Source organism: Anopheles cruzii, chromosome 3, assembly GCF_943734635.1.
Source record: "Anopheles cruzii chromosome 3, idAnoCruzAS_RS32_06, whole genome shotgun sequence".
Classification (NCBI taxonomy): Eukaryota; Metazoa; Arthropoda; class Insecta; order Diptera; family Culicidae; genus Anopheles; species Anopheles cruzii.
The window spans coordinates 37,328,720-37,343,250 of record NC_069145.1 but is presented as its reverse complement, the minus strand read 5'-3'; the positions used below and the strand labels follow the sequence as shown (position 1 = coordinate 37,343,250).

The following is a 14,531-nucleotide window of genomic DNA, read 5'->3' as shown; positions in this document are numbered from 1 at the left end:
TGTTTTGCGTGTCATCATCGAACATAAATATTTATCCATCATCATCAATTCATCGTGAATTAATGGTACGCGAAAAAAGAACCCTCCATGAACCCGGTGAAGGTGGATGAGGCCAGCGACGTGACCAATAGAGTGAGAAAAAGAGAGAACAAAACTTGGCTCGAAAGATCGGTTCCGCTGACTTGCAGAATGGGTTTGTCCATCAGTCTCAATCAATCGGCACCAGACACCAGCATCAGTTGGCCATCGTTTGACGCCCGGAAGCAAGTTGGCCGCCAGAAATGACACCACAACTGTTAGGGACCGATCAGATCGTGAAAGCTGTGTGTTTTTGTATGCACATGCGCTTTTGAGCTGGAAAAAGGGCTCCAAGTGATAGATTTCGTTTTATTCTCCCGTTTCGGAAGCGCCTGAATTTGACCAGCTCTGAAGATAACGTTTTCGTCTGAACGAACCCCCTCTCGGGAAGCGTAGCCTGCAAAAGAGTTTCCTTTAATTAACCGCGGCCATATTGTGGAAGATTGAAAAACCTCAGTTGCAAACAACAAAAACAATATTGTCACGACTTTTAATAAGGAAAATCCAGGAACCGTCATCATCACCGGGTAACGTCTCCGGAAAAGACAGATGAAGACTGTCCTCGGACCACGACCCTAGCCGTGGCGTTGGTTTTTCGGGTGAAAGCTCTTCGCAATGTGCTAGCATCATACATTTTTTTTTTCACACGTAGAGGGGCTAAGAAAATTTTCTTTTCCAGCAGCCACCCGATGTCTTCACTTATTCTTCCTTAATTCTTCACTTATTTAGTCTCTCTCGCTTTATCTCGTCTAGGGTTACAATGGCATCCAGTAAGCAGCAAATGCTAAATTGTACTCACTACCGGTCAGTCGATGGGAAAATCGAAATGGGATGCTGCTGTTGGTGCTGAGTGGAGCGGACAGTAAAATGAAAATCTTTATCGAACATTTACCTTTTCCACATCGCTTCCTAAGACGTTTAGTGCAATGTTTAGCGGAAAACATGTAACAATCAAAGCAACGTCCCAAGGCCCAGCGACAGGTTTTCCGAAGAATCGACCGTCAACCAACAACGAGGGTCGTAAACAGCGTTTATATCTCTTCCCTGTTTGCTCTTGCCTTGTTGATGGTGATGATTAAGCGCAGTTGCAGTTTAGAGTAAGACCTACGGTGGAGGCTTCAGCGCAGGTGCAAGACGGGTCCAAAGTAGTTTTAACATCGACGATCCGGTGGATTCATTATTTTGACGTTTCTAATGAGCGATCATCCTAAATCGTTGTACGCCCGAAACACTTTACAGCGATACTCAATGGTAAACTAACGATTCAGAGCAGTGAGGTAAATGCATAATGTAGGCCGAAATTTACATTGTCATTATTTTCGAAAACGAGTCGAAACATCACAGAGAAGCCCGACTTGGGGAACGCCAGCCCGCCCCGAAAACGTTGCGCATACTTTCGATGGGACGGCCTTCGCCGAACCTTTTGGGAGACTTCCTTCAGTTAATTGAAAACAAAAACGTCGGCACAGTGTTTGATGGAATGGACTATTCCCGCATTTCCCCCACCAGATGCTGGTCAGGGGCTCATCTTTTACGCGTATCATCGGAGAGACTAACGTCTTTTTCTCCAGCCACGGCACCATAAGTAGGTGATCGGAGTGGTTGGACGATCATTTTTCACCATACAAATAGTAAAAATTGCTGTTCATTGGCGCTGTTCTCTGAGAAGCGATGATGGACCGGCACGCAGGCTGCGTGTCGTGGGTTTCAATCAAAAATCGATCATGAACCGTCGTGTTGAAAAGTGGAGTGTGGGCCGGGAGTCGAAAATTAAGATTGGCCGTCATCGTTGAGTCTAGAGTGTCCAAGATGGTGGCTGGCTGTGAAGTACCGATCCAGAGTTTCTGTGCAGTGATTCGGCACTCGAGTTGTGTGCTCAGAACGTGATCTAATTTCTGCGTCGGAAGATTCACCGCAGTTTAGCCGCTTGGATCTGTCGAATCGAATGCATCAGCCGTACCGTTGCAGCGTCTATTGCTATGCCCAAAATTGTATCATTGAGACTAAGCAGCGCCGAAAGGGAAAGGCGCTGATGAAGAGCGATAGAGCCAGCAGCCAGGAAGAGAAAAACCAATTTTCGAAATCATAATTAATACGAATTAAACCCGTGATGGTTAACTGATGATGAAGATGCCGATGATGGCTGGCAGCAGCGTGCCGCGTCGTTCATTACGTTCGCGGCGGTGATGATTATTTTCCACTTACTCGACGAATTTTCACCGTTTCGCAAGCGATTTGCAACGGTTCGGTAAGCTTTTTCCGAGGAAGAATTAATCCGAAAATTGGTTCAGTTTTCTTATTGGCGAACCGAACTAACTCCATGGAATAAATTGGCCACTAGCGCCGTGTCTAAAATGCAGATCAACCCAATTGAATGATTACGCTGCTCGCCCGGGATTGCAGAAGCACCAGGAAGTTTTCACCGCAAAGGTCGATAAAGTGTTACCATGCAGAGTCTCGCGGACTGTTGTATGTAATCATTCGTAGAAGTGTAATGCTAACATTGGCCTTTAGTGAAACGATCGATCATCAGTGTTGCCAATTCGAGTTTGGCACGAGAACCAATTTCCATTGCAGGACCAGGCAGGATCGGAGTTAGTCGGCTGTCGGTCTTGCACAAATACATCAATGTTTACGTCATGTTCCGTGCGCGCCCAGCACTCGCTGTGGATTCTCCCAGGATCGGTCTCGCGTGATTGTAAATCCATCAGTACTGTCCATAATGTACACCTCCACAGAGTCGAACGCTGTATAACCTTCCGAGCGGCGGTGCCCGATTCCCGATTCTGGACGGTCCGGTCCACTGACTGTCGGAAGGATCCCAACTCAGTCGTTAATCATCGCCCGGATCATCTGACCACGTGAACATTGAGACCCGAGAAGCTCGAGAACCAGCAAAAATGGCAAACCGTAAGTTCCGTTTATGGCACCCAGAGCAAAACTATGAAGAAAGACGTGTCCGTGGCCCACGAAGAACGGGCACCGAGGATTTATGGGGCACTGCTTACAGCGTCTAGCTCAGAACGTGCGCTTCGGATTTCTCACAGTTTCATCGCCCCCAAAGGCCATTGTGTAGCGAAGAAAAGATGCAACACCAAGTGCACACGATCGCTCTACTCGGACCTGTAAGCCAAGACGGTGACGGAGAAGACCGCGAACTAGAATTGGAGCATGTAAACGCAATAATTCAAGTGTGTGACTTATTGTTTCACTAAACGTGGTATTTACCGTGCCATAGCGGTGACAGTGACTTCGTTACACTGTTACACACCCGCTCACGTTTCGTATCTGCTTTCGTTAACGGTTGACGTTGCTCCAGAATTGGAGGGAAAACTGTGCGACACGACCAGGCAATAATCTTCTGTGCTCGTGGGTCTGTGTTTCCAAAGGCTTTGATCGCTGTCTGGAACCGTCGCTCTTGTTGGCGTGAGGCACATTAATGTGGAAGATTCGAATCTTCTGGCGACGTTCTTGAAACTGCCCCGATTAAAATCTACGACAAACGTTAGGCCTTTCCTCTTCCGTGTAACGGTGGTCAATGAAAGTAGTGAAAGAAACAGCCCTTTTTCAATCTAATTTCACTCACTTTACTAAGATTAGCGGATTGGGATTCCTTCTATATTTGATCTTTCTAGCACTTTCATTTAGTTTGTAAATAGAAAAAAGTTTCAACCAGGCCTTGTCATCAAATGGGATTTAACGTTTTTAACCAAATAAATAAATTTCCAACCAACCGAGTTGGAGTGCTTTGACGACTTCTTTGGTTGCGTTTTGCACCGTAAGTTACCATTAGATTGCGTTCCGGTAGCGAGGAATGGTCATGGCCCCATGACGAGGACCCTCCCAACCCGAAACGTTTGCCTGGTTCCGTTGATCGAAGTTCCACTCAAAGTTGGACGATGAGATAATTAAACAGAAGCATGCAAAGGGAAACCCGCTACGAAATGACATCAGGGGTCTTGTTGCCATTTTTCCACGTGACAGATTTATTCGCTCCCAATCATTACCCGATGCAGAGCCACTCGAGTTGACATTAAAAAGGCAATCGTTTCCCGACTCGCTCATGCATTTCTGAATGCCATACTCGGTGGCCAGCACACGGGTCGATGGAAAGATTTTCCGCTGTTTGCTGCATTCATACGTATTCACTCCCTGAGGTGAGGCACTCTTTAAACGGTGAGCCGGGAGGAGGTTGGTTTGCTTGATGGTTTAGCTCAGTGATCAATCTGATCGCACGCCATGTTTGGGATGCACCCTGGCATAATCGGGCATTGGGGAGTTGAGAATCAATCGGCCTTTCCGAGAGCAAAACATCGGCTGAACATACAACGCTTAACGCACCATCGCCGTGCAGTTTGCTCAACTTCCTTTTACGGAGATGGTGAGGATTCATGTTTTACTACTGCCATTGTGCATTGATGATATCTAGTCAGGAATCGGATCCATGCGTCGATGAACTATCCCGGACAGGTAGGCAATTCCCTTATGGATATTTGGAGATGAAAGGATTGATTTTTTTTGTGTCCGTGTGTTTGTCGGCTTATGCTGGACGCTCGTGTTTTCTTTTTCTCTTCTATCAATTTGTGAGTCTCCATGCTGCTTCCAGACTATGAGAAAGCCGCTTGCCACAGTAAAAAACTGAAAAATATCCATAGGCGCTGTTTCTTCAGTGAAGTTGTTTGATTAAATTACGGTCAACATATTCTGCGCAAGAAAGCCGCTTTATTTCTTGTTTTTCCCCGGAGTTTCCTTCTCCGGCGTCAGCTGTTGTTGTTCCTTTTCCGGCATCCGTTAGTTTAGTTCTAGTATCCTGCAGCCTGTCGTGCAGCAAAGAAGAAATTATATCGGCAATCAAAGCGCAGCAGTCGAGAACACGTCGACAGGTTGGGGAGATCCTGTCTGCCACCAGGATAAGGCTTTCGTGGAGTGCCAAATTTGAATGCTGTCGTTGTCGTTGGAAAAACTTTACGCTGCGGAGAGAGCTCGGAAAACTGAAATAAAGCGTTTAAGTGACGTTTAAGCGTTTTAAGTGGCTGCCATGGTTTGGTCATCGCACAACGGGAACGTCCGACCAAAACATCGAAAGACAGTAGCATCCGTATGTGGGGATTTGAAATCGGATAAATGAAATTCAATCTGTGTTTATGCGCCGTGCAGTTGGCGATGGTATCCACCCGGATGCTTTCCTTAATCCCGGCTAGTCGAAGTGCTGTTTTCTTTAAATCATCTTTCCACTTAGAGAGAAAGATTCGCCGTTCTGAGGGCCCTTCGTTGGAGCGACGATGGAGAAAATAATGTTCCATAGGACAAAAAGTCAACACAAGGACGCCGTCTTAGAGAACAAGGAGCAGAATGGCCATGAAGAAAAAGTAATGCCCCGTTTGGTGATCGATCCGTTGCTGTCTCGGTTTTCTTACGGCGAAGGCTACCGAGGCCACCGAGAGAATGCGTGTAGAGCATGAGCGGAAGAATCATAAAGCGCGTCGTAGCGTGATCACAATCATTATTTTATTTCCTAAGCGATTCTTGGATGGCGATAAGTTGTACTTAACCCATGCGCATAAATTCCTGTTCGTGGATACACCATCGAGACAACATGTGACCCACTTACCGTTTGCCCTTAGTTCTATGAGTTGCCAAAAGGCCAACTGATACTTAGGACTTCTGCTGCATGCGCTCGAGAGATGCGAGTTTAGTTTGGCAATTTGTATTGTTGGGATAATTTGTTAGCATTTGCCTATCAATTAAATCTTATTCCACTTCGCGAGAACAGCTTTCATTGAGCTTCTCGGCAATTCCAAGATGGGAAATTGGTGAGGCTCCGCCGCCATGACAGCCAGCAATGGCAGCGAAAATTAGAGCACAATTTCTCACGCTAAATTACGTTACACCATTAGTCAAACCACTTCAGTCTGTTTCGACCAGGATCCGATGGACAGCAAAATTCAAAGCATGAAAGTGATTTCTCTGCAGGCTTGATTTATGGTACATTTTGGATGTGCCCACATTTACCACTCGCGTGTGTTTGTTTGTATGCTCAAACATCCCAGACCGGACAAAGCTCAAGCGAGACACCAAGTGGATGGTTAACCGACCAGTAACTGCCGCACATCACACGAATGCCGATTAATTTTCACCACAACCGCTTCCGGCGTTTTGAGACTCAGCGGCATTGCAAAGGTTCAACCTACCAAAACACACAGAACCACCGACGAAAAGTACACAATAAATAAACCACCGGCGAGAAGTCCTTTTAGAGGCGTTCTTTTCTAGCAAAGACCCAAAAATCCGACAAACGGTCCAAGAAAGCTCGATGTATTTAAAGCTTGCTCATAATTTATGGCGCCGGAAAAATTACTTCGTCGCCCAGATACTCTCGGGAGAAGCTGCGCAGAAGTAGGTCGGTCGACCGGCCCCGTGGGATGGGCTCTGTGTGCTAAAGAAGCGGAATTTAAGGCGACATGGTACAACCAATTATCACCACGCTCTGCGCCACCAAGTGCCGTCTCTACAAGCAGAATGAAATTTCGGTCTACTTACGCCACCCAGAATCCCATTCACGGTGTCTTTTCTGGAGCGCACAGCTTGTGTTAGAGTGCGACTTCTGGTCCTCTTGGAAGGCTCTAAATTTTCGGCCTTAAAACCGCCTGAGCGCCACGTTGTGTTACAATCCAAGTCAGCGATTCTAGCCCATAAACGCATCAGTCTTGGAGACCGGAGACCCGTGGTTGCCGGAGCCGGTGATTTATGGGTGCCGACCGGCAACCGGCACACGGTGTAAGAAGTTCCGAATGCACTGCGTCGGCAAATGGCCACAAGCTTCAGAGGCCAGACAAACCACATCCGGGTCATTCCTGCTAATGGACAACTCCAAGGGTCGAGGGAGCAGTCGTTCTTTCCATTTCTTGTGCTGTCTCTCTGCGGCCAGTATGGTGATAATTTCCAAAAAAGGGACGAAGGTAGAGTTCATAAAAGGGAGTCGAAGGCATCGATGACCGGTGGCATGCTGGTGATAATTTTTACTGCTCCCGTGACTTTCTTCACGTCCACGATAACAGTCATGCCTCCAGGGTGGCCCATTTCAGGCGAGGATCACACTCCGCCGTGAATCTTCGGTAACTCTCGTCTAAGTCTAAAAGTCGGCGATTAGCGGGTTCGTGGTTCATTGGCTCTCCTGCGATTAACCGAATGAAATTACCAACTTGCCCGGACAAGCAACGAAGAACGCCATGGAGGAGTTCCACTCGCTGTGGCTGCTACTGCCGGTCGGTTCCATCATTAACCTCAAAAATGTGTTTTCATTATGTTCTGCCCCATCCGACTACTCCACGATTTCCGCGAGTTAATCCGCTGGAACGCGGGATATCTTCCCATATGCACACTCGTCGGTCTCGGAGTGCCAGCTGCCACTGATGAGATCGTTCGTAATGGCTTCGGCCATGTGCAGAGCTGCTGAACGTTAGCAAGCGGAGGGAGAACTGGAGAACATATGGGCCCATAATCGCGGATCTGGTACATCTTAGCCCGGGCCAGTACTTACCAAATCCCAAGGCCCCAAAAAAACGTGCTCTGTGAGAAAACCTCATTTCTTACCTCCAATCGCCTATGGTTTGGGCGATTGGACAGCCAACCCAGCTCTATACTTACACACCAGGCCAACGCGCCTAACCGATCGTCGGAGAAGAAGATGAAGAAAAAAATGGGCCATCTTACGATTACTCTCGCGAGGGCATCATGGCATTTTGAACACAGCCGATTTTGGTTAGTCCGCAAACGAGGGCTCCGCCAAATGGCAAAGATCATTCGGAAAATCCAAAAATGTGAATGGTGATTTATTTGTGACCACATTCGAACCTAACCCAGAAATGCACCGCTTGTGGCGCGAAACGTTGAGAATGAGGAAAAATAGCTATGCTGGGAATACAAATCAATCAAGGGCTGTGTGATGCGTCAAAACCAGAAATCAAACAGGTCAAATGCTCATCACGGTCCACGCCTTACGGCGGATTGCGCCATAACCCAGGTTGAACGAGAAGCGGTGAAAGGCCATTTGTATTTTTGGTGGATGATCCATCGTCGGGTTTGACGGCTGAGGGGTCGCAGTGACAAATAGGCAGTAGAGAGGGTGGCTGGTGCGTCATTGGGCCTTTTTTCACTACAACATCGATCTTCCTCAGATCTTCCAAGGCCGAACCTGTCGTTTGATGTTCCCTTTTGTTTGTGGGTCCTACCCGTCGCCCCAGCGCGATACATGAATGATCCACTAAAATTCGCCACGCTCCAAAAATCAGTGCTCTGGGAGTGTCACGAGTTACACGTCAAAGAATAATTCCAAAAGTTCAATCACAGTGTGATGGCCGCAGATGATGCTGAGAAGCATCGAGCATCAAATCGATGCTGAGCAACATCTCCGCTGAGACAGTGACGCTAATTGGGCAGGTGATTCTGTTAACTTCCTGCGTAACCGGCAACGCTTTGTGCCTGAACGTGCAACGTTGCAATCTTCTAAGTGTGTCCTTGTTTTGCGATGCCCCTTGCCACCCATTAATTATTCGTCAATCACATTCAAAAAGAATGCTTTTGTTTGTCTCATTTTTCCCTGATGTCCGCCAGAACGGCCTACCGCCGACGCATACATTTCCAGGGAACGGGATCTGGTGATATGTCACACGGGACACGGGAAGCCACAGGGTCGGTGGCTTTAAATATTAAATTGGATCGTAAAAGAAAGAAAGCCCTCGGCTCTTGGAAGGGATGCCGCGGTACCCACGGTGCGCAACTCAAAACCCCATCGGGCGAACCTGCTGCTCCGACGTCTTGTATTGTTTACTGACATCGTCGCGTCACCTTGACTCGACTTTGGACTGGTGGTCATATATCTTTGCATCCTATCGCTGAACCGTTGGTATCATATTTCCGTGAAGCACGACGACACCAGAGTAATGTCGCACCCTTTCAAAGCCTTCACACTTGGGAAAGGGCCGGCTGAGGGTGGCGGTCATTTCTAAAGGGTTGCAAAGCCCCTGGGACCTATGCCGTATGAAGCGACCCTGCGACAACCTAGCAGATAAATCTAAATGCCACGATAAATGACTGTTTACATTTTTAGTGTTTAGTTTAGTGTTTTCAGGCGACATCCAAGGGAATGTGGATTGCATGCAGCGTTCCTCCGCGAAGCTCATTGAATTCGGATGTTTGTCTACATAGACTACGGCCCCGAATCGATACCAGGGCCCATGGGATACGTACGGGAAGGCTTTACTTACCGCTAGGTTCTGAAGATTCGTTTGGCATTTGTCCCGGATCTCTATGACGTCGTTTTTGTACGCAGACTTGTGGACCGTGATTGATAACGATGCGTTGGGCAACGGAACACTCAGCCACTCCGCCGAAAACCGGAAGCACTAATGTTCTGGCCATCATTTATCGTACAGTTCGGGGAGTTCTTTACAGTACGAGTATGCGTAACTCGATTTCCTACGCGCAATTTGGTCGTGTTTGAAAGGCAGATTTGCAGACCACGTTCACCGGCTCTCCGCGAGACTTTCGGAGTCAGAGGCTGGTCTTCCAGTGGCACATACAGGCACTAAGAACACTAATTTATGTCTTCGTCGACCAAGAGAAAAACAATAGAACGTCGGCGACTGGATGGCAACGGTCAGCAAACTCAGCAACAACACGTTTCTTCAATGCGTTCTCTAGTCGTTGGCAAGAAAGTAAACCATTACTCCATAACTGTGAGGTCAGGACACACTTTCACTTATATAACCGGCAATTACGCTACTCGTCGATGCTGAATTTGGCTCGGTTGACCACGTTTGTGGCGCGCTATGTACGAAAATCGATCTACACCGTTCGGTCGCCAGACACCAAGCAGCAGACACAGCGGTTTCCGTAGACATGGATGCAAACGATCAAACCCGGAGTCTATGATCCTGCGTTTTCTCCGAAAAAAAAAATACTTACTGGTGCTTTGCCTAGTGCGCTCAGGCGGACTACCATACATTCGTCGTCGAATAAATGATCGGACATTTCGACGGCTCACTTGTTTTTATCAAACAAACCTAAGCGGACACACTTCATCGAACCCTGCGAGTGTGTATTCGTCGATGTTCTGCCTTAATCGAATATTTTCTTCTCTGTGGAAACAAACACACCACTTCACAAATAACTGCAATTTACAACGGCAGCGTGCCGGCAACTACTGTATAATTTCGAGCGGACACGTGCGATCCGTTGTTGCATTTTTGCGCCTTCGCTCCTTCCGGCCGGCGTAATGCGACAGGTGACTTGCGTAAAACAAAAAAAAACACTCTGGCAGCTTCCAGAAGCCACAAAATAAAACAACAGGAATTAATAATAGTTTCACCTCAGCCGCGACCAAACGAATAATGAAGGTCAAGAAAAACTGGCCAATTTATCTCAGTGTGCGTGTGTGTAGAATCGCAGAAAACAGCACGAACGTGTGTATGTTTGATGCCGGTACAGCACGACAGCAGAACCACTGGTGTCGGAATTGTTTACCATGGAGCTATTTTGTTAGCAGAACAACATATCTCGCATAGCACTGATTTGATTGGATCTTTTGGTTAACACAGTTTTCACAGTTTTGGATTAAACGAAACACTTTGGTTATCCGCTGCTTGAATGAAGCTGGCGACGAAATTACGTAATGATAACGCGTCTTTGCCTTGCAAACAACATACATTCATTCTCACTGAGCGTTCAGTTTAAACTGACAGCAAACATAATCGAACTCGGGCAGCATGGTGCAAAACAAGTGACAGCACGATCGAGCGTTCGGGTAGAGCTCGGATGAACGCTCCGAAGCCAGAACACGAGCTTCATTCGAAATGTTCATTGTTCGGGTTTTCTGTTTACGTTCCGGTGAACATGCGTCCGAATGCTTCGGCAGCACACACACTGGCACACTGGCACAGGTGCGGGCGTTTATGCTTTGGGGTCGCGTCGTTTTTTATGTTGCCGTGCCATACTGTTGGGTAAGCGGAAAAGGTCGCGCAGTCTTTCGGATTGGATGCGGTTTCCGCTGTTTTTCACTCTCAATGCCTTTCCGAGGGTCCGCGGTTCGTGCTGTTGGCTGCTGGAGGAAGATGCGGATGTAGAGCGAACACCATCGACCAAGAGTCTTCTGTTGGCGCTGGTCGCCAAGCAACGGACCGGGGAGCGACTATGAATGGATCGAATTGTTTTCCATTCTGCACTCTTCTGCTGCTGAGTAATAGATCCTCTTAAGAGCAACTAAATGTAAAAATTAGACACGTTTGCTTACAACCAACACCAGAAATGGTTTGAGGAAACGTACAGTGGTTGTCATTGTGCGTCCATTCGGTGGCCGAAATATTATGCATTAATTTATGCCCAATTTGCCCAAGTTTGTTGCACAGAGCATCTTTTTGCTGGCCCGATCTTCCTATAAAATGCTACCCATTGTGAAGCACACAACAGTGCATAAACAATAAAAGCCCGTACATTGCCTCATGTTAATAAATCCACACCGACACCATCGCGGAGAAAAACAGTAACACACACTAAAGTGTCCTAGTCTTGCTTAAGTTATGACCGCATGGAATGAAATTGTTTTATGGAAAAACTTTGTACAGGCGTAACGGTGAACCTCAAATTACTAAACATGACGATAAGAATACAATGACTTAGTTGGCTATATCATAGGGTGGCACTGGAGCACGCACTTCACACAGTTATTCTTTTTATGGTCACATGTTTATGTGACTGGTAGAGTATGAGATTAATGTGCCCCGCAAGATTATTGATGTCTACGGAAAAATATGCTTTATCTATGAAAACTTCTGAATAATTTACCATGGCTTTATTTATTTGACTAACGCTATTTAGAGTCTTGGAGCTATTTAGAGGTTGGAGCTATTTACAATACAATGGTAAAAAAAAGCATCTTCATTAATTTTGTTCGATGCATCCATGTTGCATGTTTACATGTGTGTTTTTCTTGGAATTTATCTACTTTCAGTTACGATAATAACGAGAACATCGACTACAGTTTGGCTGGTTTCTACTGCTCATCTGGATCCACAACATCGTTTGTTCTCCTTGGGCAGGCGAGCATCTTACGTTTAACGCACCAACAACCTCTGAGTAACTTTTCAATTTGCCGAAGTATATTTTCCGTTGGTTACGCGATTGTATTCATATTAGGCCGTCGTTTTTAGAGAGTTTGAGAAAATGTGCCCAGCGTTAAGCATTTTCCCGTGTCAACATCGACGACCTCGTATGGTGGACTTTCATTTCTATGCTTCTTTCTTTTCCACACTTCGTGTAACTAGCCATATAATTTGCAGATGTGGCATCAGCGAACTTGAAACCACAACAAAACGTTTTACCAGCCTCAAATGAAAACAAAAACCGCGAGCAACTTTTCGCTATTTTGGTACCCATTTCTGATGCCAAACCAAACGTTTCATAAACGCTAACCCTTACACTTGTACTCTTTGGCATTACTTTGCGGTGGACCGCACTTCCCTCCGCCTCGTCTGATTCACGGGTAACTTGGCGGAGAAATAAAATGCAACGCCCGGTTTCTCTTGCCATAACACCACACGTTTATCAGAATGCGGTAGGCATTCGTTTACACTTTTCGTCGACCAGGGCTCCCTGTTTCCGGTTGCAAGGTGCAACCGGATGCCTCGGTTTCGATTCGGCAGCAACGTAGCTCCGGTTGCGTCTGAAGAATGTAGTCGAACCCTTAGTCGGACGGCTCTGCGAAACATGAAACTCAGCTACCTCAATGGCGGACACTCAGCTTCCATTTTTTCTTCCCAAACACAGATACGCTGTAAATTTCAGGTTCAACCGTACATGAAATAGAATGCCCCTTCCATGATGGCCTAGCACTTGCTGCATTCGTCCTGCACCGGTCGATCTGTTAGAAGCCCGACCGCAGGAACCATCGCCACTCGCCGTGGCCAAAATCCAGTCCCCCGATACAACACTAGAACCAGAATATATCACATACAACTGCACCGCCATTCACTTGATGTTTGCTAATTGTAACGCGGGGTCGTCTGCTGTCTTCTCGTGTGCATTTGGGTTGGTGGAGCGCTCCCTTATGCTTTATGGCATGCCAACTTCCTCGTCTAGCACCAAAGCAGCATCGTTCTTAGTGAATGGTTATGCTATCAGAACATGGAAAGCGTGGCATCGTGCAGAAGGCCAACCAAACGACCTATGTGGAAACAAAACGTTACTCATGGTCATGTGTTAGGAAATTCTTTCCTAACCCAAAAAACGAGGCGGACTATCTTATGGTTTGCTACTTTATTCGCAGAATCAAAAAATTGTGCCCTATTGTATCGTTGTTCTGCTACACTTTTGGTGGAAAAAGACCTGTTTCGTCTCCCGCGCGCGCTTAAGTAGCCGTCGCTACTCGAATCTCATTTTTGCTGCACTGCTATAATTTCGCTATAAATTGCGCAATATTTGCTGCACGATCCGCACTGCCCGCATTGACAGTCGGCGTTATGACGAAATGTCATAACAGTCATGGTTACCGTCGTCGTTAGTGTTTCTGATGCTCGGATCCAGCTCCTATCCACCCAGTGAGAATGATGATATGCCGGTGGTAGGCCAATGGCCGTGATTATGATATTATTTAACTTTTTTCTCACTTCCATTAAGGACCGACACATCTCGGCTAACACGTCGAAACACAGCACATAGCCTTGAGCGATTCGAGCAGGGCCTAATTCGGAATGGTGATATATTTTATTCCAATTGCGAATGCATTAGACATGCATGCATTTCAATTATGCCTATTTGGAACCATTGTGGTACTGTTGGCCTATCTTGTTGGCCATTCTGGTACTGTTGTGGTGAAAGAGTGTTTGGAAGTCGAGTTTGGAGTTTTTCAGTGGCCTGTTCAGCTTCCCAATGTTACATTCATTCATGTTTTGGACCCGTTGTTTGATTCAGAATCTGTAAGCTGTAAACATAGCCTATGTAAACTGCATCCGGTCGATGGCACTATATGGAGAGGTGTTCAAAAACAATTTTAGTTATTATTTTAGTTATTGTTATTGTTGGCTTAGAACTCAATTGGTTGAATGTGCAATTGGCTTTTTCATCAGAACATGGTTTTAAATTGTAGTTGAAAGTTGAAAAGTCAAAAACAAATTTTAAAAAGCATAAAAACAGCCGCGGATTCTATGTAGGCCAGACATGTTCGTCATTGCTGATGGTGTAAAGTTTCCGCAAGCAGCAGGAATTCATAAATAGGTTTACATTAAAAATTAAACTCGAGATTCCCAACTCCTTCGTTAGACTGGACCCTCGAGTGTTGGCAAATACGGGTGGGCGATAATGATCGACTCGGCATAAGCCCTCAATCAACAACCTAATGCAGTGAAGGAGAACATTAAGCGTCGCATTCCTTTGAACCTTTCAGTCGAACGTAGTTGAGA

The 14,531-nt window shown here is 46.5% G+C and overlaps 1 protein-coding gene across 1 annotated transcript in view; it reads right to left on the bottom strand.

The window, feature by feature from the left end:
• The window catches only part of LOC128273434 (calcium-activated chloride channel regulator 1-like), a 66,958-nt gene extending 57,096 nt beyond the window's left edge, over positions 1 to 9,862 (bottom strand). The window contains 2 exon segments of the mRNA XM_053011396.1: positions 9,345 to 9,441; positions 9,443 to 9,862. Of these exon segments, the coding sequence (XP_052867356.1) occupies positions 9,345 to 9,441; positions 9,443 to 9,501 (156 nt within the window). The 5' untranslated portion in view covers positions 9,502 to 9,862.
• Positions 9,863 to 14,531: the final 4,669 nt, after the last annotated feature.